This window comes from Furipterus horrens, unplaced genomic scaffold (genome assembly GCF_987537825.1).
Source record: "Furipterus horrens unplaced genomic scaffold, mFurHor1.1.pri manual_scaffold_7, whole genome shotgun sequence".
In the NCBI taxonomy this organism is placed as follows: Eukaryota; Metazoa; Chordata; class Mammalia; order Chiroptera; family Furipteridae; genus Furipterus; species Furipterus horrens.
In genome coordinates, this window is record NW_028327177.1 from 20,179,792 (window position 1) to 20,202,943 (window position 23,152).

At 38.6% G+C, this 23,152-nt stretch overlaps 1 protein-coding gene across 1 annotated transcript in view; it reads right to left on the minus strand.

The window, feature by feature from the left end:
• PKHD1L1 (PKHD1 like 1) overlaps positions 1–18,753 on the minus strand; it is a 141,379-nt gene extending 122,626 nt beyond the window's left edge. The window contains exons 1-8 of the mRNA XM_090283443.1: positions 18,681–18,753; positions 17,073–17,162; positions 8,359–8,503; positions 7,344–7,452; positions 4,270–4,327; positions 3,726–3,819; positions 675–728; positions 68–141 (exon numbers count right to left, since the gene is read on the minus strand). Coding sequence (XP_090139569.1) covers positions 68–141; positions 675–728; positions 3,726–3,819; positions 4,270–4,327; positions 7,344–7,452; positions 8,359–8,503; positions 17,073–17,162; positions 18,681–18,753 — 697 coding nt within the window. The remainder of the gene's footprint in view (positions 1–67; positions 142–674; positions 729–3,725; positions 3,820–4,269; positions 4,328–7,343; positions 7,453–8,358; positions 8,504–17,072; positions 17,163–18,680) is intronic.
• Positions 18,754–23,152: the final 4,399 nt, after the last annotated feature.

Genomic DNA, 23,152 nt, shown 5'->3' on the forward strand with positions numbered 1-23,152 from the left:
TCGCAGGAGAATACAAAACAAGGAAACAGGGATTTCTGAGCTATGAAGAATTATAATCAATATTTACCAATGTAAGTTCCAGTTGTCTTACAAATCATAGAACCCATGTCTCCACTTGGATGATCTAGTCTTAGACCATACCTAATAAAATATATATGTTAATTTTAAAGCTTACATTGACACAAAATTTTTAACACAGTATGTTTCCCTTAAATCATCTTACGAATTTCAGAATAGGTATCCGGATAGAAACTGTAGCTGAAAACAAAAATTTCTGTGAAATTAGAATATTTCCCAGCTTTGGTTGAAGATAATTGAATAAAATTTCATTGAAAAACTAAATATTTTGTAATTAATTTTACTACCCCTATTGATATTCCTCTTAAAGTTTAAAATACTATCAAATGAAACAATTATTTGATAAAAAATATTTCTCAAAGCGTCTTTCTCATAATAATCTAAATAATAGTTCTTATCATACTATACTGGACGCAATTGGGGATATCAGGTAACATCTAAGCATATACATGCTTGCAAATTTACTATAAAATATTATAATCTCTACTGTTTTACAAAGCATTCAACTATGTGGTCTTGCTAGAAATTACTATTTGAACTTAGTGTGTTTATATCTATTCTTTATTTTTCTAAAGAAAACTATTTGGTTTACTTACAAATGATCAGATTGTGGTACAAGAAGCTCACAGGGCATTCCTCCAATATATACTCTGTATAAATATTGTATTAGAAGAAAACAAGTTATATTTAATTGTTTCAAAATGCTCTCCTCCCACCAACTTAATGTCACCTTATATTTTTTCTCTCTATCATTTATTATCCATCACTTACTCATTTGACAAACTTCCATTGAATACCTATTATATTGCAGTCTTTGTTGTAGGTATTGCAACACATAAAAACAAAGATCCCTGCCCTTGTGGAACTGACATTCTAACTCGGGGAGGCAGATCATGAAGATGATAATCAGAACATATTTGGTGTTAGTAAATGATAAGTACTATAGGAATACAAAACATAGAAACAGATTATGGAGACTCTTCCAACTGAAGTTCCATTAATTCAAATACAAAACAATTTTGTAATAAGTTTCATACTATAGGAATTAAGCAAGATCCATCACAGAGGCCCCGCAGAGTAATCAGGATGAAAAGAATGTCTAACAGCACCAGTAAGTTGAAATGAAAATAAGCCGCTGAGAAAGGGCAGGGTAAAGCTGGAGAGAGAACATCTGTCAACCTACTGCTTTAAGGCTGATAGAACCTGATGCTATTGGAGGCCTGCGGGGGTTACTGACTAGTATTGTATTTTTTGCATTATCATAATAAACCACCCAACATCTGTGACCGCAAATCCCAGGCTCAAAATAAGGCCAAACACAAACCTGAACTTAAAATATAAGGGATATGATTACGGGAGAAAGGGTGAGCTAGGTGGGGGAGAGAAATGGGGGAAAAATGGGACAACTATAATTGAAAAACCAAAAATAAAAAATTTTAAAAAATAAATTAAAAAAATAAAGTTTTACTTGGATAACAAATATATATATATGGGCTTCTGTTTGCAGAAAGTTTTGAACTTTTTAATACACTTTTACATACAAATTCTTTCACTTGGTCATTACATTAGGTTTATAAAGAAGGTAACTTGAATTATTGTACCCATTATAGATTTATGGATTCGTTTTCTCCTTCTAATCTTCTGCCTCATTGCACTTAATAATCTTAGCAGCTAATATAGACACTTATTACATTCAATCCTTGCAACCTTTTACAAGTTAGGAACTATTATCATTCTGCTACACAGATGAAGAGACTAAGACAGGAGAGTTAAGTAGCTTGCCCAAGCCTGTGGCCAGTAAGGGGCAGAGCAAGAATTCAAACCCAGACAATCTCTCCCTCTTCACCCTTAACCACATCCAATAATTCCCACTGTGGTCTGGGTTTGCCTTTCTATGGTAATACTATACTATTTGGCCTTAAGTATATATATATATATATTTTTTTATTTTTCTCATCTGATCTTTTAGACCAAAAGCTCCTCGGTAGGCCCTAGACCATTTTAGTCATTTGCATATCCTCTATAAATTTGTACCTGGTCTGAATTTGGAGGTTTGGCTGAATTGATAAGACTTTTGAATAGCAGGAGCAGCTTGAGCACCGGGGTGTCCTGACTTCCTGCTCAGACTCGCTCCACTGCTCCTGCTAATGGAATCCAGGCACAATGTAATGCCTCGGGGACACTACTGCCACAATTAATGTGGTAGAAATGAGATAAATGCAGGTCTGAGATCTTCTCTCCTCCCATTAATAGGTGTGCGAAATTCTTTCTATATTTATAGATAGCATTTCAGGGTTTTCAGAGTGTAAGAGCTGGGTAGCCTGACCTCTGTGGTCCCTGCTGAGAGCAGTTCTCTGATTTTATGACATAATTTCATCCATCCCTTTGTATTAAACAGAATTAACTTCAGATACAGTGAGGGGAAAAAGGAATCTCTTTTTGAAAGGTAAACTTTCTATTTCTTGACAGTTTTATGGAAAAGGATGACTTAGAAAACCCCATCTAAGAATTAGAATATAAACCGTTCATAACAGTCATACGGTAACAAAAAAATCTTTATGTTAAACTGCCTATATAAAATGTTAAGTATTTATTTCTCTATTTAGTAGTTCTCTTATATATAAGAAATCAATATGAACATTTCCAGATTATAGTCATGCAAACGTTATTTAATTGAGTTATACCTCACTCACAGAATACCAAATAAATCAACTTTATTTCATTTAGCAAAACCTTTCAAATTGTATGTTTTACAGCTATATATGCAAATGTACAAGTATGTGTGCTGTCTGAACTTGTTTAACTTATCCATTTAATGTATGTATTCAATAAGCATGAAACATCTCGAAAGCCAGGAGTCTGATTCTCTCCTTCCTTCTATAGGAAATGAACAGACTTTCCCACCTGTGCTACAGGACGAGAACTCTAGTCAAAATACTAGTTTCCAAAAAATAAAATTAAAAAAAAAAGGGGAGGGGGGAATGGGACAACTATAATTGAATAACCAAAAAATAAAATTAAAAAAAAAAAAGATACTAGTTTCCAGTCCAAAATGTGGACAGTTATTTCTGATGTTAAATGACTAGCCAATATTACCATCTTGTCCAGAGTTGGTAAATGAAGGAACCAGAATTCAAACTCAAGTCTGTTAATAAAGTTATTGATTTTTGTTTTTGTTTTTGTTTTTTAATTTTAATTTTAATTTTTTAATTTTAGCACTCTCCTGTATACCATGGTGCGGTAGAAAAAGTGTCAAATGACAGGTTAGCTGACTTGGGTTCTCCTCCTGACCCTGATGAAGCTATGAACGTCTAGGATTCAGAGTGTTGTTGTTTCTTTTTTCTTAATCTGTGCAATATGAGGCAGTTAGATTAAGTAACAAAGTTCCCCAGTAGTAAAGCTCTGTGGCTTTAATTCAATTGTTCTTGCACTTGCCTCCATGTGTCTTCTATTAATAAACCTATCACAGGAAAAGAATGATGCTCCCATGTCAATGCATCATCCAACAGGCTATTTTTCTTCCTATAGTATGGCTGAAAGAACACCGGTTAATCCTATTGTAGTGGTTTTTAATGTAATTTAACCCATTATTTTTAGAATATCTAGTCTATGAGTTATAAGAATATGTTTCCACATCAATAATTTACCTCAAAATCCTAACATTTCTCCCATTTGAGCTTAGCGCAGTATTACTTCCATAGACATCAGTGAAGATTCTCCCTTGGATTGTTATTAATGTACCTAAAAGCAAACATAAAGTTCTGTGTGAGATTATCTACCCATATGCCCACATACTTACACTACCAGAACACTAGAGGGTCTTCCAATAAAACAAGCATCCAAATACTTAAACCTCATGTAAATACTTGGAAAAATTGTACATAGAATTGTCAAGGTTACAGAACTAGGCATTCTCACATATTCCCATTGGAATTATAAACTGGTATAATTGTAGTTATTCCAATGAACATTGGAAGTCAGCTAAATGTCCAATAGGAAGAAAGTTAAGTAAATTTAGTAGATTTGGACACAGCGCCTGAAAATCATTTTATAAAATATATTGGAAGTGATTGTACAATCAGGAAAATGCTACTCATAAATTTTCAGATATTACAATAATTTTATACACTAAAAAGTAAATTAATTAATTACCACAAACCAAAAAGATATTTCAGCTGTCATATAACAGACCTGGAGTCCCAGATAAAGGTGTGATGCTCCTTATTGTTGGGGTTCTGAAACTTTTTGCCTGTAAAATAATACTATCGATAAGCAGACTTATCTCCATTTTGTTCCTAGTTTTATGGACTGTCTCTGCTTCTTACATTATTTATATTTAAACAATATCCATGAAATAACTACCAAAATATTATTTTTTACATATAAGAAATAAAGTTTGGAATATTATTCTGATTATTCAAGATCTTTTTCTTATCCCCTAAAAACCCTCTCTCATTTCAAAATGTGTCTAGCTCAGAATAGTAAAATTCAAGCATCCTTTTGTTATTGCGGTAAGTCAAACCACAGTAGTAAGGCTTTCTGGTAGAGACTTTTAGGAATCTGATAGAATAAAAGTAAAGCAAGTCTACTTTGAATTAAGCCCAGGAAGAATAGTAACAATGTATATTTCAAAAACATAGAAGCAAAAATTGGGAAAAGTCCATCAAAGTAAGCTTTAGATACTTTTTTTAGAGGAGTGCAGTTATAATTCTTAAAAACTGTGACGGCAAATAAGAATTGGAAAAGAACAGAATTCTGGGAAGGCTACTGGTGTGATGGAAACTAATACATTGTGATAGACAGAATAATGGCCCCTAAAGATGCCCATGCCCCTAATTTCTGAAAACTGTGAATATGTTAGGTTCCATGGCAGATGGCTACGGATGGAATTAAGGTTGCTGATGTGTTGATCTTAGAATAGGGAGATTACTTTAGATTATCTGGCTGGGCTCAATGCAACCACAAGGTTGCATTTCGTTTCTTATAAACAAAAGGGGGAGAGAATAGCCAGAGTCAGAGAAGGAGACTTGACAATATGGTAGCAAGATCAGAGTGCTGCATGTGATAAGGACTCAAGCACCAGTGCTGGCTTTGAAAGCAGAGGAAGGGATCATGAGCCAAGAAATGTGGGCAACCTCAGTCTAGAAGACAGAACAGCAAGGACACAGATTCTCCCCCAGAGCCTCCCAAAAGAACGCAGACCTCCTGACACCATGATTTTAGCCCACCGAGACCCATAGAGCTCTAGCTTACAAAGTGGAAAGGTAATAAAGCTCTGTCATACGTCACTAAGTTTGGGTAAATTTTTACGGCACAAACAGTAAATTAAGACATACCTGCTATATTCAAACACATATGTGATGCAGGAGGGGATGATGATTAAGAGCCCAGTTTTAGAGTCAGGGGTCTGAATTCAAATTTGAGCTCTACCACCCCCAGATGAATGAATGACTTCAGGTAAGTGTAAGTTCTCAGTTTCATTATGCACAAATAATGATAATAACAACATTATACAGTTATAGGATTATCGTGACAGTCAAGAGCTAGTATTTATAATGTACTTAGACTGCTCCTGGCACACAGTCAATTACATATTAAGTATTGTTATTATCATCCAAATAAACGCATGCCAGCTTCTATTCTAAAGGCAAAGTGAGAAACAATTACTGCAAAAGGGAAATAAACTACAATGTGGAAAAACAAAGTAAAGAGCAGACCTTATGGGAAACATAAAGAATCCTCAGTAACTGAGATATATACAGATCAAAAGCTATACTTAACAACAAATACAATCATCTCTCCCTTACCTGCAGCTTCAGTTACCCACAGGTCAACCAGGGCCCCCAAATATCACCTGGATAATTCCAGAAATAAACAATTCATATGTTTTTAATTGTGTGCTGTTCTGAGTATTGTGATGGAATTGCACAGGTCCCACTTTTTTGGGCCCGAGACATGAATCATCGCTTAGTCCAGCATCCTCACACTGTACACACTCCCGGCCCAATAGTCACTTAGTAGCCACCTTGGTTATGAGATTGACTATCCAGGTATGGCAGTGCTTGTGTTCAAACAGCCCTTATTTTACTTAAAAATGGCCTCAAAGCACAAGACTAGTGAAGGTGGCAATCTGAATATGCCAAAGAGAAGCTGTAAAGTGCTCCCTTTAGTGAAAATGTAAAGGTTCTTGATTGTAGTAAGAAGTAAAAAAAAAAAACATTACAGAAAAACTTCAGCAAGGGAGCCCCTGAATCTAGTGACATCAAGCCATTTACAGCAACTAACGGAGGGTTACACGGATTCGGAATAGGTTTGAACTAAAAATATAAAATGACTGCATCTGCCAATGAGGAAGCTGCTGCCACATTTCCGGCAGAGTTGAAGTTGATCAGGGGTCAGTACTAGCTGCAGTTTCAGATACCCACTGGGGGTCTTGTAATTTATCCCCTGGGAATAACAGGGTCTGGGATGGGGACTACTCTAAAGTAGAAGAAAACAAATGGACTAGAAATTGATCAGGAAAACTATGCAGAAACACAAGGATGCCACAGAAAACAAACAAACAAAAAAAAAATAGAAACATGGGCAATATTTTTAAGAAAAAAGTTTTTTTGGAGGTGGAGGGTTGATGACGCAGAAAGAGATGCATAGTTACAAAATAATAAAAACGAAATAAGCTAGCACAAAGTCAATTTCCAATAAACATCAGTTGTCCCCCATTGTCGTTCAGGAACTACCTAAGGAAGGCCCAGATCTCTCCTTAAAAGCAAAAAGACAGATTTTTAGACCACCCAGAAAAGAGATAAATATTCAAATGTGAGGCTAAGAATGACTTCAGACTTATTCTTTTACACATTAAAGTGGTAAAAGAAGAGAAAAGCTACCGGAGAAAGAAAAAGTCATTATATTTCTATTCAAGATGAAAGGGACTCCAATGAAAATGGGGAAGAGAAGAATCAAACTCAGAACAGAAATGGAGAAAGAGCAAAAAAGAAGTGTGAACAAGAATATGATTTGGAAGTATAACAGTTTAATCCTTACTAAAATTAATTTAAAGAAGGGGGAAACAAATCAGAAATAGTAAGAGATTCTATTACTATGGAAGATAAGTAATACTGGGTGAAATTATCCTTAGTTACATGCTAATGTATATTTAAGTGTGGACATAGATAATAGTCTGCAAAGTTAAAAAGTAAAAACCCAGTTCTGCAAGAAGGTAAGTATAAGATCCATAATCTGTAAGTTAAAGACGAGCTCCCACATACATAGAAGCTGCACGCATGGCTGTGGATGTGACCTTTGCAGGTATTATTTTCTGTAATAGGAATCCCATCCACACTGACTTTAACAGTGTAGGAATCTTCTGGCATTGCTCTGGAAGGCAAATGAAGAACACGTAAGGAAGGTAATAACTCTTTCATTGAATGCATAGTATTAATAAAAAATACTACCCCAGACTACATCATTTTTAAAAAAAGGTGTCTAAAATTCTAATTGACGGACAGTTAAATTCTACTTTACATTATGAAAAGATTATCTTTGTCCTGAATTCTGTACTGCAAATTCTAAATCATGAACTTCTGGCAAATGCTTATTCTAAGTGCATTGATGCTTATTGAGAATAAAAATAAATGCAATAACAAGTGTAATAATAATCATTTAAAATAGGGACATATTGCCTTACTTTAAAAAGTTTTAATCAAATTTCTCCATAAGTAAGCTTTTGCTGCAAAAAAACAGCCAACAAGACTAAAAAGTAGATGAAATCCTCTGGAATATATGCTACATGTTTCAATATTGAAAGTTACTATTTAAAATGATTAATTTTTCCCTAAGTTGCAAATAACAAACATTAATTTGAGCTAATAGTAAAAAGCTTAAAATGTCACTATACAAAATGATCATCTTTAACCAAAATGACTATGCCTATATTGAACAAAATTAATCAAGCCTGACAGGAAAGCATAATTTTGATATTTTGAGGAGCATCATTACAATTTAATAGTAGCCATTTATCTTCTAAAAGAGATCAATAATGATAATAGCTCTAATAACCTGGGAAAGAGTATAGAATATATTTTACCATGCCAATATATGAAAAGAGCATTATAATTGAATGTAATAAAGGTATAAAGTAGTCTAAACATCATGAAATCAAATATAGATAATAAAAAATATTATTATAACAGCCAGAGTGATAAAACTATTGCAATATTAATATGCATAACTCTAATTCTGATATGATAAAAATGATGCTATTAAAGATGCTTTAAAACATACCTAGTATAGCATGTTATTTGAGTTGAATGACTTGCATCTTTTTCTACATCACAAGAAACTGATCGAAAAGAAGAAACTAATTGCACACTGTTTCCCAGCTCAGCATCATCAACTCCATAGTTAAACTGGTTTGCTTGAGCAAAACCTGGAAAAGTAAAAATGCTCAGTTATTATTAATGGATTCTGTTCTTAGAGATTGAACCATTATAATGCAGTATTGAATTATTCAATAAATAACAAAGAATAGTACTGAAGTGAGCAGTTAGCTTATTCCATGTATCTCTATGATTTTAATCCTCTTTGGAAACAGAAAAATTGAACTTTAATTAATTTAATTCATAAAGGTAATTCTTGAGAACCAATTATTTATCAGGTGCTGTTAAATGCAGTGGAATCAAACAGCTTATATTTCAGTGGGAGGATAAGAAGGGGTGGAGCAAATAGACAAATATTTTATATATAAATATACAAATATACAAAAAATATATGTATATGTATATATGTACATACATATACCACCAGATGCAATATGCTATATCTGGTAGGGATAACTACTATGAAAAAAGGAAGCTAAAGAAATAGAAAAATTACATGAGGGGAACGCTATAACACTATTTTACCATGAGTTCCTATTTTTTTAGAGATTTTATGTATATATGTATTTATTTATTTGTTTTATTTATTTCAGAGAGAGGGGAAGGGATGGAGAAAGACATCAATGTGCAAGAAAAACATCAATTGGTTGCCTCTCACACTCCCTTCAAGTGAGGGCCTGGCCTGCAATCCAGGCATGTGCCCTGACTGGGAATGGAACCAGCGACCTTCCAGTTCTCAGAATGGTACTCAGTCCATTGAGCCACACCAGCCCAGGCTACCATTAGTTCCTATTAAGCAAAGGCGATGTGAGAAGTTGCAAGCAGTTTATTTGGATGGTGATGACTTAGGGACAAAGGAGAATAAAGCCTGAAGAAAGAAAAGCTGGACACCACTGAGGACAACCGGGGCTCAATCTTGCTGGGAACTTCTAAGGAGAATTAGAGATTGCCTCTCACAATCCAAGAGTCAACGGCAAGAAGCATTTCCTCATCAAATCCTGTCCCCATGAGTTGAGGGTTCCCACTCGGGGAAATAACTTTTCCTGGACTTTCAAGCAGCATATATGCCCTATGGGATCCATGTCCCAAGTCCCTCTATCAGAGAAGCCCTGGGATGGTAGACAAAGTCAGGCAAAAACCTGAAAGTACGGATTGAGTCAAAGTTTGGGGGAACTATCTGCCATAGCTGTCGCAAGAATTAGAACATAATTCTAATGTGAGGCTGAACATAGAAGGTACCTGATCCAGTCCACTTCCTGCATTGTACAGAAATTCTCATGCTCTATACAAGTATAATTTATTACCAGGTCTCTAAGGTGGTGGCCAGCTGAGAGCTCTGCTAAGGATTTAATACAAGAAGATGAGTGGACAAACTACAGGTCACACTATTAGGACTAGTCCTGAGGCTATAATGAACATTCACATGTCCCTGCTCTAGCATCCATTGTAGATCTCTCTTACCCTTAGCTAACACTTCAGCTAATGAAGTGATACTAACCTTCATCCTAAGGTCTGAGCCCTTAGTTGCCTTGCCCTTGTTAGGTTGTGGTTGCCATAGTTGCCTATCCACACTTATCACTGGACATGGAAGCCAAGAGATGCCTCTGAATATCATGAATTCCAGACATACTCCTTGTCTGCATTAGGTAAAGCAACCCTACCGCTTTATGATCATCAGAATTGATTATCTCTAGTTTTATACTAAGCATGTTTGATGAATTCAAACTGATCAGGTAGGAGTGGAAATCTTAGTTCAGTGGAACCCATATTAGGACCCTTCACAGACGCATTCTCTAACTGGAAACTCAGGCCCCAAATCCAGCAAAACCTAAAACTGCAATGACAGAAAGTGAAGATTCAATTCTTGGATCACTGGGCATGATAATGATGGTGGTAACCCTTCATTTGCAGCTCCACGTATTCTACCTGCTGGGAAACAACAGCAAGCATCCGCCATTGGCTTACTGCCTGTGGCAAATGACAGAGAACAACATCCCATCCTGCAGGATGCTGTTTCAGAATGGGATCTTAGCCATCCCTTTCCTAGGCCATTTCATCATCCTACTAAGCCATATATTTCAGAGCAAAGGCACTGAGGAAAGGGAAGGAAAAACCTATGTCTGGAGTGGGTGCCAATTCCAGCAGTAATGAATCTCTGCTCCTTCCATGGGAGGAGAGTGATACAGACAACTTGTCACTAAGTGGCCGGGTGAACTTCATGAAGGATGGTTTATCTTGAGAGCTCAGTATTGGTCTCTGCCACCAGCAGGTCAGACATTCAGCACCAGCAGTATGTGGCTTAGCCTTGGTGAAAGGGATTCCATGGTATTGCCCATGCACAGCCATCATCACCCCAAATCCTGTATTCATGGGCCCATTTCATAAGCACTAAAGTGGCCAAGGAGAGAAGACCCTGGATGAGCCATCCAGTCAACGTGGCTGTTCTGGTTCACCTCGTGGGAATGTTTTCTCGTAGGAATTAACTTGAGAGCTACAGATCTGCATCTCTGTGCTCACTACCATGAGTCCATTCACATGCCTCTTTTCAAGACTATCTTGTTTGTGATCTTCTAATCCTGTTACTGGGATACAGGAAACATGCAACACAGATGGTCAAGGAAGGTTTTAAGAGGAGTAAGGTATGAGAATACCTACGGCAAGTGCATTTTAGATAGAGGAAACAGGCTGTTCCAAGGTCTTGTGATGGGAGCATGTTTGTGAATTCAAGAATTAGCAAGTAAGGTTGGAGAAGTATGAATGAGGAGAAGGATAGGACATGAGACCGGAAATAAGAGCATTTGGATTATTTTTATTATGAGTGGAGAACCATTAGAAGCTTTGAAACACAGGAGAGGCATGACCTTACACTTCCCAAGAGGCACTAGCTGCTGTTCTGAGACTGTAGATTTGGGGCAGCAATGAGGAAAGAGTTGGGGCAGGAATGAGGCTCTATGAATCACTGATGGGTAAATGACTGTCTCACATGGGTTCAGGAGAAGATGGGGGACGCTAAGTGAAGAGAGCAAGTCTTGGTAACCTTTCAGGGAACTTTTACTGTAAAAAAAGGAACGCAGATATTGGGTGGTAGCTGGAGAAGGGTATAGAGGAAGAAGAACGTTGATGAGTGTGCTTTTGCTTTTTCCAGGTGGGTGAAATAGTATGTTTGCGTGCTAATGGGTGTGACCAAACAGGAACAGAGAAATAGATGATGTGAAAAGAACAGAGCAGAAAATTAATTTAATCTTACTATACATATATGAAAATTTGAAACTACATTTGGAAGTAAATATGGATTAACTAATTTTATGCCACATAAAAGTATTTTATATTATTGAAACAACATTCAATTTTTAAATAAACGTAAGAAATGAAACCTATGAAAGAAATTAAATGGAAATTTTCTATTAATTAAATCTGACAATTAAATAGTCTCCTAATAAAAAGTGTTTAAAAGGTATTTAATACTATTCAGGTATGCAGAGTGAATCTATAAAGTTGTCTAGGTCATAATATTTTATGGAATAAAGTGAAGTTAGTGAATAGTTGTTTGCCCAGATTATTTCAAAATCTAAAATTCCAAAATTCTGAGTTCTAAAAACATGTGCCCTTTTAATTATTTTTCTCTATCACAAGTGCTTAACATTAAAACACTATTATAGCCAAATTGATGACTAATATTACTTTTGAAATTATGAAAATTTTTCTTTTATACCAAAAGATGTCTATCCATGTAATTAATGTAAACTTATAAACTATTTAAATTTCAGAACTTAATTGCTCTGATAATATTGTTTCCCTAATACAATAATAAACTTAAAATCAGTATTAAAAAGAAGGTAAACCCAGAGATGTATTTATACATATCTAATATGTATTTATATCACTAATGTTAGAAAAAATAAATATTAAGTATTTATCTTAAATTGTCAGTAGTTTTCAAGGACGTTTCAACAAAACAATCACCACTACAATATGTGCTCATATTAAATGACCTTTACTAGTTGAAGTGGCTGAGTTGGGGTCATCAGATGTCTGTGGTATAACTGCTATTTAAGTCACTGAACATCTTCAGTGTTTTACAAAGTTCACTTAGAAAACACAAGTGTTGCCTGGTTTCATGTAGGAAGTAGGACTTCACTATGCCAGATGTTCGCCAAATGCTAAGTTTTAAAACACCAGCTCTGATAGATCTGCATGTTAGGGGACAGTGCTTTTTCAGGAGAGGGCATTGGGACCCTGACATCTGGGTTGGAACGCTAGTGCCAGCATCGCCATAGGAACTTTACAAATAAACTCTCTCAGTCTTAGTCACTTCATCAGAAAACTAACAGTAATTGTCTACTTATTGGATTGTTAGGAAGACTAAATGAGACTATATATATTGTTTAACATAGTGCCTGGCTCATATATTGAGAGTTCATTTTATATCTGCTCTTATTCTTAGTTACAAAAATCCTGAGGTTTAGGTTCAGTATTACTATTCCTTTTTAAAAAATAACAGAAGATTAATTAAGTGGGTAGTCAGAGAAAAATAATATTAAAAATGCACATTATGAAGCTATTACTTGTTATAAAAGCTATTACCTCTTCCAGACCCTATGTTCTTAGCTCTTCTTCTCTCCTTTGTATATAGAAAAAGCAAGCAGAAACTCAACAAAAGGTAGAAATTTTAATGAACACCATTTTCCTCTTTTCCTCTTCTAAGCTTAAACATTAACTAGTCATGACTCATCCAGCATAGACTAAGGTATAAATATAGGCATCAATTTCAAATGTGAAGAGATACTTGCATTGAATTTGTGGTTTTGAATCTAGAAAGGCAGTTACTGCTAAAATGGCACCGTGAGAAGACACAGGAAAACACGGAAAAGCAAGCTACTTGTAAATCTGCATGTTCCTTCTGCCAACTTCTGCTTATCTTTGGCATTCACGTTGCATTTGGAACAGCCAGACGGGCTGCTGACAACTAAATAAAGAATGGGAAGTTTTCATTGTGATGTGACTCGGGATGTGATGAATGTATTATTTTCCTACTAGGTACATGTCTTGTGAATGATATGGTAATGCAAGTGTGTTCTTCAGTTTTCCTAAGACAAATACAACTCTAAATAATAATACTAACAAAAGATGATGTTTTTAGCTTAGCAGTTGTTTCTCCTCCTCTCTCTCTCTCTCTCTCTCTCTCTCTCTCTCTCTCTCTGTCTCTCTCTGTCTCCATATATATATTTGCCTAGGAGAAAAATTTATAGAAAAAAATATGAACCAAATCAGTAAGATTTGTAAATATTTTCTTTACAAATTTTGCTAAAAAATAAGCATAGAAACATTTCTGATTTTCAGCTAATTCCAATAAGTTAAAAAACACAAAGGAATCACCTTTAAAAAGAATTTTAATTTAGAATTGTAATATTTTAAAAAGTCAAATGAATCAGCTTTAAAAAGAATTTTAATTTAAAAGCATACTTCTAAATAAATAGTTGCGCATAAAGAAATACCTCTGGAAGTACTCCAAGCACAGAGATTACAGGAAGGGTTGGGTGTACCCTAGAAACAGAAAAGGTTGAAGCTTCAAATGGAAATTCCTAACATATTGATGTATTTTTTCCTTTGGCAGAAAAACTGGAGACAAGCCTTGCCAGGCATGAAAACCTGGGACTCCTTCATGGGCGATGCCAGCTGCCATGTACAATTCAGGCTATTTGGGTTTCTCTACTTAAGAGCTGAGAGTGTATAAACCTACTTAAAAGCTGTAACATGGAAAATGATGGGAAGGAAAGATGTAGTGGTGGAAGAAACTCCTTAAGAATGAAACCAAACGTAGAGCATAAATGCAAAAGAATAATCAGAATAAAGTAGTTCTAGTTTATGAAGCTTATACTATATACAGGTACCTTAGATACACCATTCGTTTCAATATTTACAATAGCCACAACAGGTAGAAATTCGCATCGCGTTTTATTGATGAGGAAGCTGAGGCTTACAGCAATAACTTTCCCCCAGTCACATTGTGGGAAGTGGCAAAGATGGAACTGAAATTCAGTTAAGCTGGACCAAAGTCCATGTCCATAATATTATAAAAAATGTGTAATTCAACACTTTGCATTAACAGAAATATATACGCCAGACGTTGTAACAGGAAATATATAGAAAAAAAAGATCCAAAAGAAAGATGTTATTCCTTCCATCTTACTGATATCAGGGAAGACAATTGAGAAATACAAGGTATGAGTACAATGTAATAAAACCAATAGTTAGACACACTCTAGAACTTATCAAAATAATGACACAGCCTCTCAAAGCAGTCACCTTAGAAGGACATTCAAATATTTCTACAATCATGCCATTGCACAAAACATTTTTACTTTGGCATCAAAATTGTAAAATTATGTATCTTTGGTTCCTATAGAACAAAGTGATGCAGTAGCAATTTTTTTTGCCTGTAAAGGTCAATACTATGTGTGAAAATAGCCAAAAGTCATATGGATGCACCAAAATACTAAAGTAGATCTCCCAAAGGGTGAAATTTCAGAGAAATCACTTTCTAAGTCAAACACCTCCATAATAGTTAACTTTTTCATTGTAACTTTGACAAAAATAAAATATTTAAAAAGTCATATGGGACCAATATTTAGGTAATCATCTATCATTTACAATTTCATATAAAAAGTGTTCTTGTGTGGTTAAGAACTTAGCTCTGCATGCAATTCTAAACATGGAGCATCAGTTAGAGAGAGCACTGATGGACATGTGAACGTAGTCCTTCCAAATAAACTTTGTTCAAGTACCATATTCATGCAGCTATAGGAACTCTGGTGTGCTTTGTAAATTTATTATCACTGCTTTATACACATTTGTGTATATATATACATATATATATCATGGGCCCCCAAAACCTACGTGAAACAGAATTCAGACTCAGCCTCTGAGAAAGACATATGCTAACACATTTTTAGTCACCTACAATGTGTGGTTAAAGCAGGGAGTGGGAAGACAAACTTGGGGGGCGGTGCTGGTATCTAGACTTCAAATAAGATTTAGCTACTCTAGAATTCTCTGCCAAAAGCACTGATGGGAAAACTAGAAATTCACCATGACACTTTTTATTCCAAAGGAATATTACTCCTGAGCCTTAGAAAGTACATAAAAGGGCAAAGATTATAGCTAGATTAACAAGGATATTCTTCCAAACTGCCTAAAGAATTGAGTGCTTTGCCCTGGATGGGTAGCTCAGTTGGTTAGTGCCGTCCAGATATGGTTGCGGGTTCCATCCCCAGTGAGGTCACATACAAACAAACACCAATGAATACATAAATAAGTGGAGCAACAAAGTGATGTTTCTCTCTTTTTCTTCATTTTCCCTCTCTCTCCGTTTTCTCTCCCTCAAATCAAATAAATAAATAAATAAATAAATAAATAAATAAATAAATGAATGAAGTGTTTTGTTTTTTCCCTATTTCTAACTAGGGAAGATCTGGATCTACATACTTAAACCCAAGCTATGGTTCCTGGATCAGAAAAAGTTCAGGTCTCAAGACAGAAGGAAATAGGTGGGTGGTCTTATTGTTTTGTTTTAACCTGAGCATTTCTTTCACGGCATGGAAATCTCTGTTAAAAACCTAATAGCTTCCAAGCACATTATGTTAACAGCAACTTACAATATAAAGGACCTATGTATGGATAAAGGCATTTTGAAAATAGTCTTTAACAAATACATTGCCTTCAAGTGTTTAACTCTAAAAAAAACACTTTAATTCAAAATATGTTGTTAATGATTTTGAAGTATAAGCCATTTTAAGTATATTGCTGAGAGGCTGAATTCGGCAGAAATATTACTTAGAAGTATTAAAAGACATTATATATATATATATAAAATTAAATATCTTGCTTTGTCAATTTTCTCACTCCAAAAACTTCTCATTTCCCTTATTATAGACTAAGTAATAGCTTTTGTTAATATTCTTTACAATTTTTCTTTCTCATCCTTCAAAAATTTGTAAGCATCTGAATACTACAAATACTTAGATTTCAAAGGCTTTATAGTTAAAAGAACCATGTATTTCTAACTAATTTTAGTAATTAAATATATTCACTGATTGCTTACTACGTTTTCATCCCAACACCAGGGAAGGAGTCATATACAACCCATGCTTTGATGAAGCATATGATAAGGATTGGTAGCAGAAGAAGGTATTCCAAGTTCTACTGTCAGTTGTCTTTTCCTTTTCATTCCCATTCTATTTCTCTATCATACCTTCTTACTAACATTCTATCCCCAAACCCCTAACATGTTTTATTTGATATAAAAACAAATGAAATATTATTAGACCCATGAAGAGCAAAGCAAGTAACTGGGGTTGAGGTGAAGATGTTCCTTTCAGTTCAGTCATTAGAATCCAGATCTTAGAGTTAATCAAGTAATTATAATACGAATCCAAATGATTGTGTTGATAGAGACTCTTGGCAATTTTATTAGCTGTTAAAGGGGATAGAGTTTTACCACTCTGGCCAAGTGGAGAAATAACTCCAGTGGATTTTTTTTTTAATGATAGGCTCTAAATGTGATATACTCTTTAAAATACTTCAATCTTAGCCAAAAAAAGGAAAAAAAGGCAACCATACCTTCTCCTTTGATAGTCAGTCTTGTTGCTCCATTTATGCTGCCATATTTAGGTATTATTTCTGTGATTTTAGGAATTATTTTAGAACCATCTGAAAGATATTAAAGTATAGGAGAGGTAAAATTATCAAGTACTCCATTTCTAGCATCAAATTTCACACCATATATTGTAACGCTGTTAGGAAAATATCATGAAAACTACAGACTGAAAGTAAATATATCAATGTTTTATTTTTGGCTCCACTGCTAACCAATGACTTGACAGAGTTAAATCATTCACTTAATTTCTGGGATCTTTCTAGCCTCCCCATGCTAGTGAGTTCTTCATGCAGAGGTCGCTGATACATTCAACAAACCATGTCAGGTATCTGAGGATATTACAATGCTTAACAATCCCAACTTCCTGGAAGTTTAGCTTGCACAGTACAGAGTGACAGAAGAGAGCACAGGCACCATGGAAGACTCAGATGGGGCATTTCATCCATATCTCCTGGGTCATACCAGCTAATTGAAAGAAGAGGTGCCCCTGCTGCATCTTGGAGGGCAAATAGGACTTAGCTCGTCTGGACCGATCGTGGGAAAAGAACGAGAGTTCTAGGCTGAGGGTGAGTGAGCGGCTTCTTTGGAGAACTGTAAGCAATGCTTTAACACAACGCACTGAGCTGTAGAGTTTGTTTTCCGCTTAAACTGCACAGATCTGGCAATTATTAGAACCAGCAACAAATCCTCAGAATATGTGAAAAGATTTAGGGGGGGGGGCACAAAGAAAAACCACAGAAATCACCAGTCGTTTGAAACTGAATGATGAGAAAGGCGAAAGAAATTATGATTGTATGCTTCATTCCTGCCTGAGAAAAGCTGAGTTAGGGATTTCGCCTGTGATGGCCACAGCTCTCCAACTTGAAGGAGACCAGCCCCCAGACCCGACGCATCAGATCTTCAGGCCTGTCTTTGCCAAGGTCTGCAAGGCTGTTACTGCTCAGGCACTTTTATAACGCCCAGCAGCTCACAGCCAGGAGCAGGAGACTCCAGCTGGATCCTATCTCCAAGACTGTGCTGCTCCTCACCTATCTCAGGTTCATCCTCCCGTTATCTCCACGGACAACTCCAATTTCTTATCTTATCAGGCTCTCCCCAGCCTTCTCCTGGGTATTACTTTGAAGGCATGGGGCAGCCGGCCCAGTAAGTGACTGACACCCGCCACAAAGACCCATTTCTGTCCTACTGGAAAACCTCCCTGCAGTGGAGCAAAGGGACCCAGGAAGAGCGAGAGGGGGGACTCCGGTTGCCTCCCCCGCCTGGACTTCCACCTCCAGTCCCCCAGGCCACATTTCAGTCTTATTTTAAGTCACTTCGGGGAGAGGAGGTGAGATTTCATAACTCGCATAACTCACTCAACCAACACTGATGTATTAAGAGCAATCTCTCCCTCGGTCTGTCGCCATTAGGTCCTCCTACCAGGTCCGTAGGTCCCAGGCACCTCTCGCAGGGGAACCCACACCTTAGCTCAGGGCTGGTGCCTGCGGTCCCGCCTCTCCCGCGACCCCAGGAGCAGCGACCGTCTACATGGACTTCTCCTGGGTGCCTCCCTGGCGCCCCGAATGCGTTACCTGTATGAGGGTCCGCGGCGCACAGCAGCAGCCCCAAGAAGCCCCAGGTGCCCAGAAGCCACAGGTGTCCCATAGCGGCTCGAGCTCCGAGGAGTCCAGCCCGCCGCTGCTGGGAGCCACCGCCCGCGCCTGCGCTCCGCTCCGGGACCGCCACGCGCTCGCGCGCCCGACTCGTCCCACGCGCGCAGGCGAAGCCGCCCCGCCCCCGACGATCGGGCGGCGCTCTGGGATTTGCGCACAGACTGGCACCCTTCACCCGAGAGGCGAGCCTCCGGGACCGGCTCGCGTTCCTCAAATGTCCACACTCAGACCTGGGTTCCCACATCTCAAGGCTGACCCCGTAGGGCTAAGAGCCCCACCTTTTTGGCAAGAGCGATCAACTGCAGTTCCTCTCCCTCCACCCCCCTTTCCTTTCCTGATCTTTTAAATTTTTTTAAATTCTGGGCCTGCATACGTTCATGGCCTGTCTGCTGTGGTTATTAATCGCCCCCAGTTGTGCCTAAAAGTCCATCTAATACACAAACCTCACTCATTTCCCCCCCTCACATTGACAATCATACTAATATTCATTGATGTTCCAAAAACCATGTCTGGTGCTCTAGAGACTTCAACTGACAATAATCTCGAAAGGACGATTTACTATTGCTGTTACTATTATTAGGCCTTTTAAGACACAGAAGGTTACGTTGCTGAAGGCCATACACCTAAGTGTAGAGCAAGGACAGAAGCAACGACTCCAGGGCCACTGCCCGTATCCTCTCCACTGTCCACAGTTCGGCAGGCTTCCAGCGAAGGCCTGCCATGCTTAGGACACACTCATACAAAAATCTATTCATAGTTCATCCGAAATTCAAATTAAACTCAGCATCCCATATTTTTATTTATTAAATCTGACAAGTCTAGTTGGGAGGGAAGACAGAAGAAAAGAGAACTCTAAACTAAGTACCTAAAATTGGGTTCTTACATTTTGAAAAATACTATTAGGAGTGCGTATCTCTCTCATTGGGGTTAAGAATAATTGTGTTAGGTTTGGGTAATTATGTTCACCTAACAATTTTTTGCAAACTGACTTCCCGCATCACTTCTCTACTGAAAATAGTGCCTGGGAGGGTACCACAGACCTTTCTTTGCCTGGAACTCTGCAGCAGGTGACTTTGTTAAACATCTTTCTTGAAATTCCATTCCTCTGAATGGTCTTGGATTTCTTCCTACCTCTCCAATCACTTCTGGCTCATATTTTTGTCGTCCATCTCTTCCTGGAAACTGGTATTCCTGCAGATTCTCTTCACTCTTTTCCTTCTCTATCTGAAAGCAGGCCACTTGGCGGAAAATCAGTTAGCTGAGTGCCAACTTGTCAATTAATTACATTCAAATTTACTAAATTTACAGGTTGTAATATTGTGCAGCAATACTTAGCATCTTTACCAAGAATAATTTAGCAGTATTAACAAACATAGCTATTAAACATACAAAGTGTATATTTCAGTATCAATAACAAAAAAAATTTTAATGTGGGTATTTTTATATGGAATTATTTGGCTAATTTTGATTCCTTTCTGATGCTTTCAAATTAAAGTTAGATTAAGTTAACCAAAATTAATTTTTTGATGTTTTTATTAAAAAATAAGTTAAATCTGAGCCAACTCAAAATTCTGATTATTTTCAGATTCTTTTCAATTTATAAATTAAAATGGAGATGAAACTAGGCTAAATGATACTAAAAAGAATATTAAAAAGGCTTTGTATTAAAAAAGCAGAAAATGTCATTCCAAAGCATTATAAAAGAAATCAGAAGTAGGTGAAAAATCTTGTTCCATATAATACACTCAAGTTTGATTATTAATGAGGAACCATTAAAATAGCCAGACTTTTCAGTAGAAAAAAATCCCATAGTGTTTATAACAGAGAAGAACTGTTCTAAGTTTTGGATATAGCAATAAAGTCATTAGGAAGCTTTATATGTTGATTTCTTCTTTGCTAAACTTTTAACATTTGTAAGATTCTTTTACCAAACCCTTAGACAGTATATCAACCAGCAAATAACATACAATATTTAATATATATAGGTGGGTAAAAGCCAAGCTGTATTGACTTTGTCTTTCCCTTGGACCCTTCAGCTGCGAAGAGAGGGGGGGTCTGCTGCATGGGCAACAGCAGACCCTCCATATCACCCTGCCCAGGCTCTGTAGCTTCAGTTTCACTTGAGAGGACACTCCAGCGTCATCGCAAGATGTCGACTCAACACGGGAGGAGACAGATACCGGTTATAAGCTCATCCGATTGGCGAAGGAAACGAGCGCCAGGGGTCTCCTCTGACGGTGGGAGAGGTCATCGCACCTCACTGGACAGCTACCGTCTCGCCATGGCTCGCCTGCCCCACTGGGTGCGTGGGGATCAGAGAGGCGCCTCTCGAAAAGTGGGCCACAAAACACCCGCACCAGTTAATTCCAAGCAAACAACAAGAAAGAAGCCTCCGGCTCTTCGCCTCGCTAGCTGGAACATCAGGACCATGTGCCCCGGACTTACTGCAGACATTCCGTGGATCAAGGGTGCCAGGAAAACCGCTGTCATCGATAGGGAACTGGCACGACTAAACATCGACATTGCGGCTCTACAGGAGACCCGGTTGGCCGACAACGGAACTATCAGAGAAACCAACTACACCTTCTACTGGCAAGGGAAGTCTCCGGACCAACCAAGACAGCACGGTGTTGGGTTCGCTGTGAAGAACACGCTTGTTAACTCCATAGAGCCACCCACAGGAGGCACAGAGAGATTACTTACCCTCCGATTGTCAACAACTTTCGGCCCAGTCAGCATTCTTAGCGCGTACGCCCCAACCCTCTGCGCCACCACCGAAGAGAAAGAACAGTTCTACCATGCACTGGACGAAGAGTTATCCAAGATTCCCAGAAGTAACGCTCTCTATCTCCTTGGAGACTTCAACGCAAGAGTAGGAGCCGACCACATGGCCTGGCCCACCTGCCTTGGAAACTTTGGGAGAGGAAAGATCAATGAGAATGGTCAGCGACTGCTTGAGCTTTTGTGTCACCACGGCCTGTGCGTGACAAACACATTCTTCAAGTGCAAAGAGATCCACCAGGTGTCATGGAGGCACCCCCGCTCCCGCCATTGGCACCAGCTTGACCTCGTCATCACCAGAAGAACGGATATTGGCAGCACCCTCCTCACCCGCAGCTACCACAGTGCAGACTGCGACACGGACCATGCCCTCGTGGTAAGCAAGGTGCGCATAATGCCGAAGAGGTTGCACCACTCCAAGATGAAGGGTCGCCCACGCATCAACACCAGTTGTGCCAGCAACCCAGTTAAGACCCAGCAATTCATCAACAAGATGGAAGATGCACTCGGCGAGGGAGTGGCGGCAGATGACATTATCGAATCCAATTGGCCACGTCTCCGCGACGCCATATACAACTCCGCCATTATTGCTTACGGGAAGAAAGAGCGGAAGAACGCTGACTGGTACGAGGCTCACTGGGAAGAAATGGAACCCGTGATCGAGGCTAAGAGGAAGGCCCTACTGGCTTACAAGGCCACGCCCACTCCCAGTACACTTCAAGCTCTACGGGCTGCCAGGAACAAAGTCCAGAAGACCGCCCGCCACTGTGCCAACACCTATTGGCTAAACCTGTGCAGAAGCATTCAGGAAGCCGCCGATATAGGCAACGCACGAGGAATGTATGAGGGTATCAAGAAGGCAACAGGCCCAATCCCCTCCAAGATCGCCCCCCTTAAGTCCAAGACAGGTGAGGTCATCACTGACCAGGAACAGCAAATGCGGCGGTGGACCGAGCACTACCTCGAGCTGTACGCAACGAAGAACACCGTAACAGACACTGCTCTTAAAGCCATCCCAGACCTACCAGTCATGGAGGAGCTAGACACCCCACCTACTGCGGCAGAGCTCGGCAAAGCCATCGACCGCCTTGCTTGCGGGAAAGCACCAGGAAGCGACGGAATCCCTCCAGAAATCCTAAAGAGCGGGAAACCAGTCCTGCTACAGCCGCTCCACCATCTACTCTGTCTCTGCTGGAAGGAGGGTTACATCCCCCAGGATATGAGAGACGCCAACATTATCACCATGTACAAGAACAAAGGAGACCGCAGCGACTGCAACAACTACCGGGGTATCTCTCTCCTCAGCGTCGTCGGCAAAGTATTCGCCCGGGTCGCTCTTGCCCGCCTGCAGACCCTTGCTTCCCGCGTCTACCCAGAGTCCCAGTGTGGCTTCAGAGCTGGCCGATCAACAGTGGACATGATCTTCTCCCTACGCCAGCTGCAGGAGAAGTGTCACGAGCAGCATAAACCACTCTACCTCGCCTTTATCGACCTCACGAAGGCGTTTGATCTGGTCAGTCGAAGCGGACTCTTCAGCTTGCTACGGAAGATTGGCTGTCCACCACATCTGCTTGCTGTGGTCATGTCCTTTCACGACAACATGCACAGTA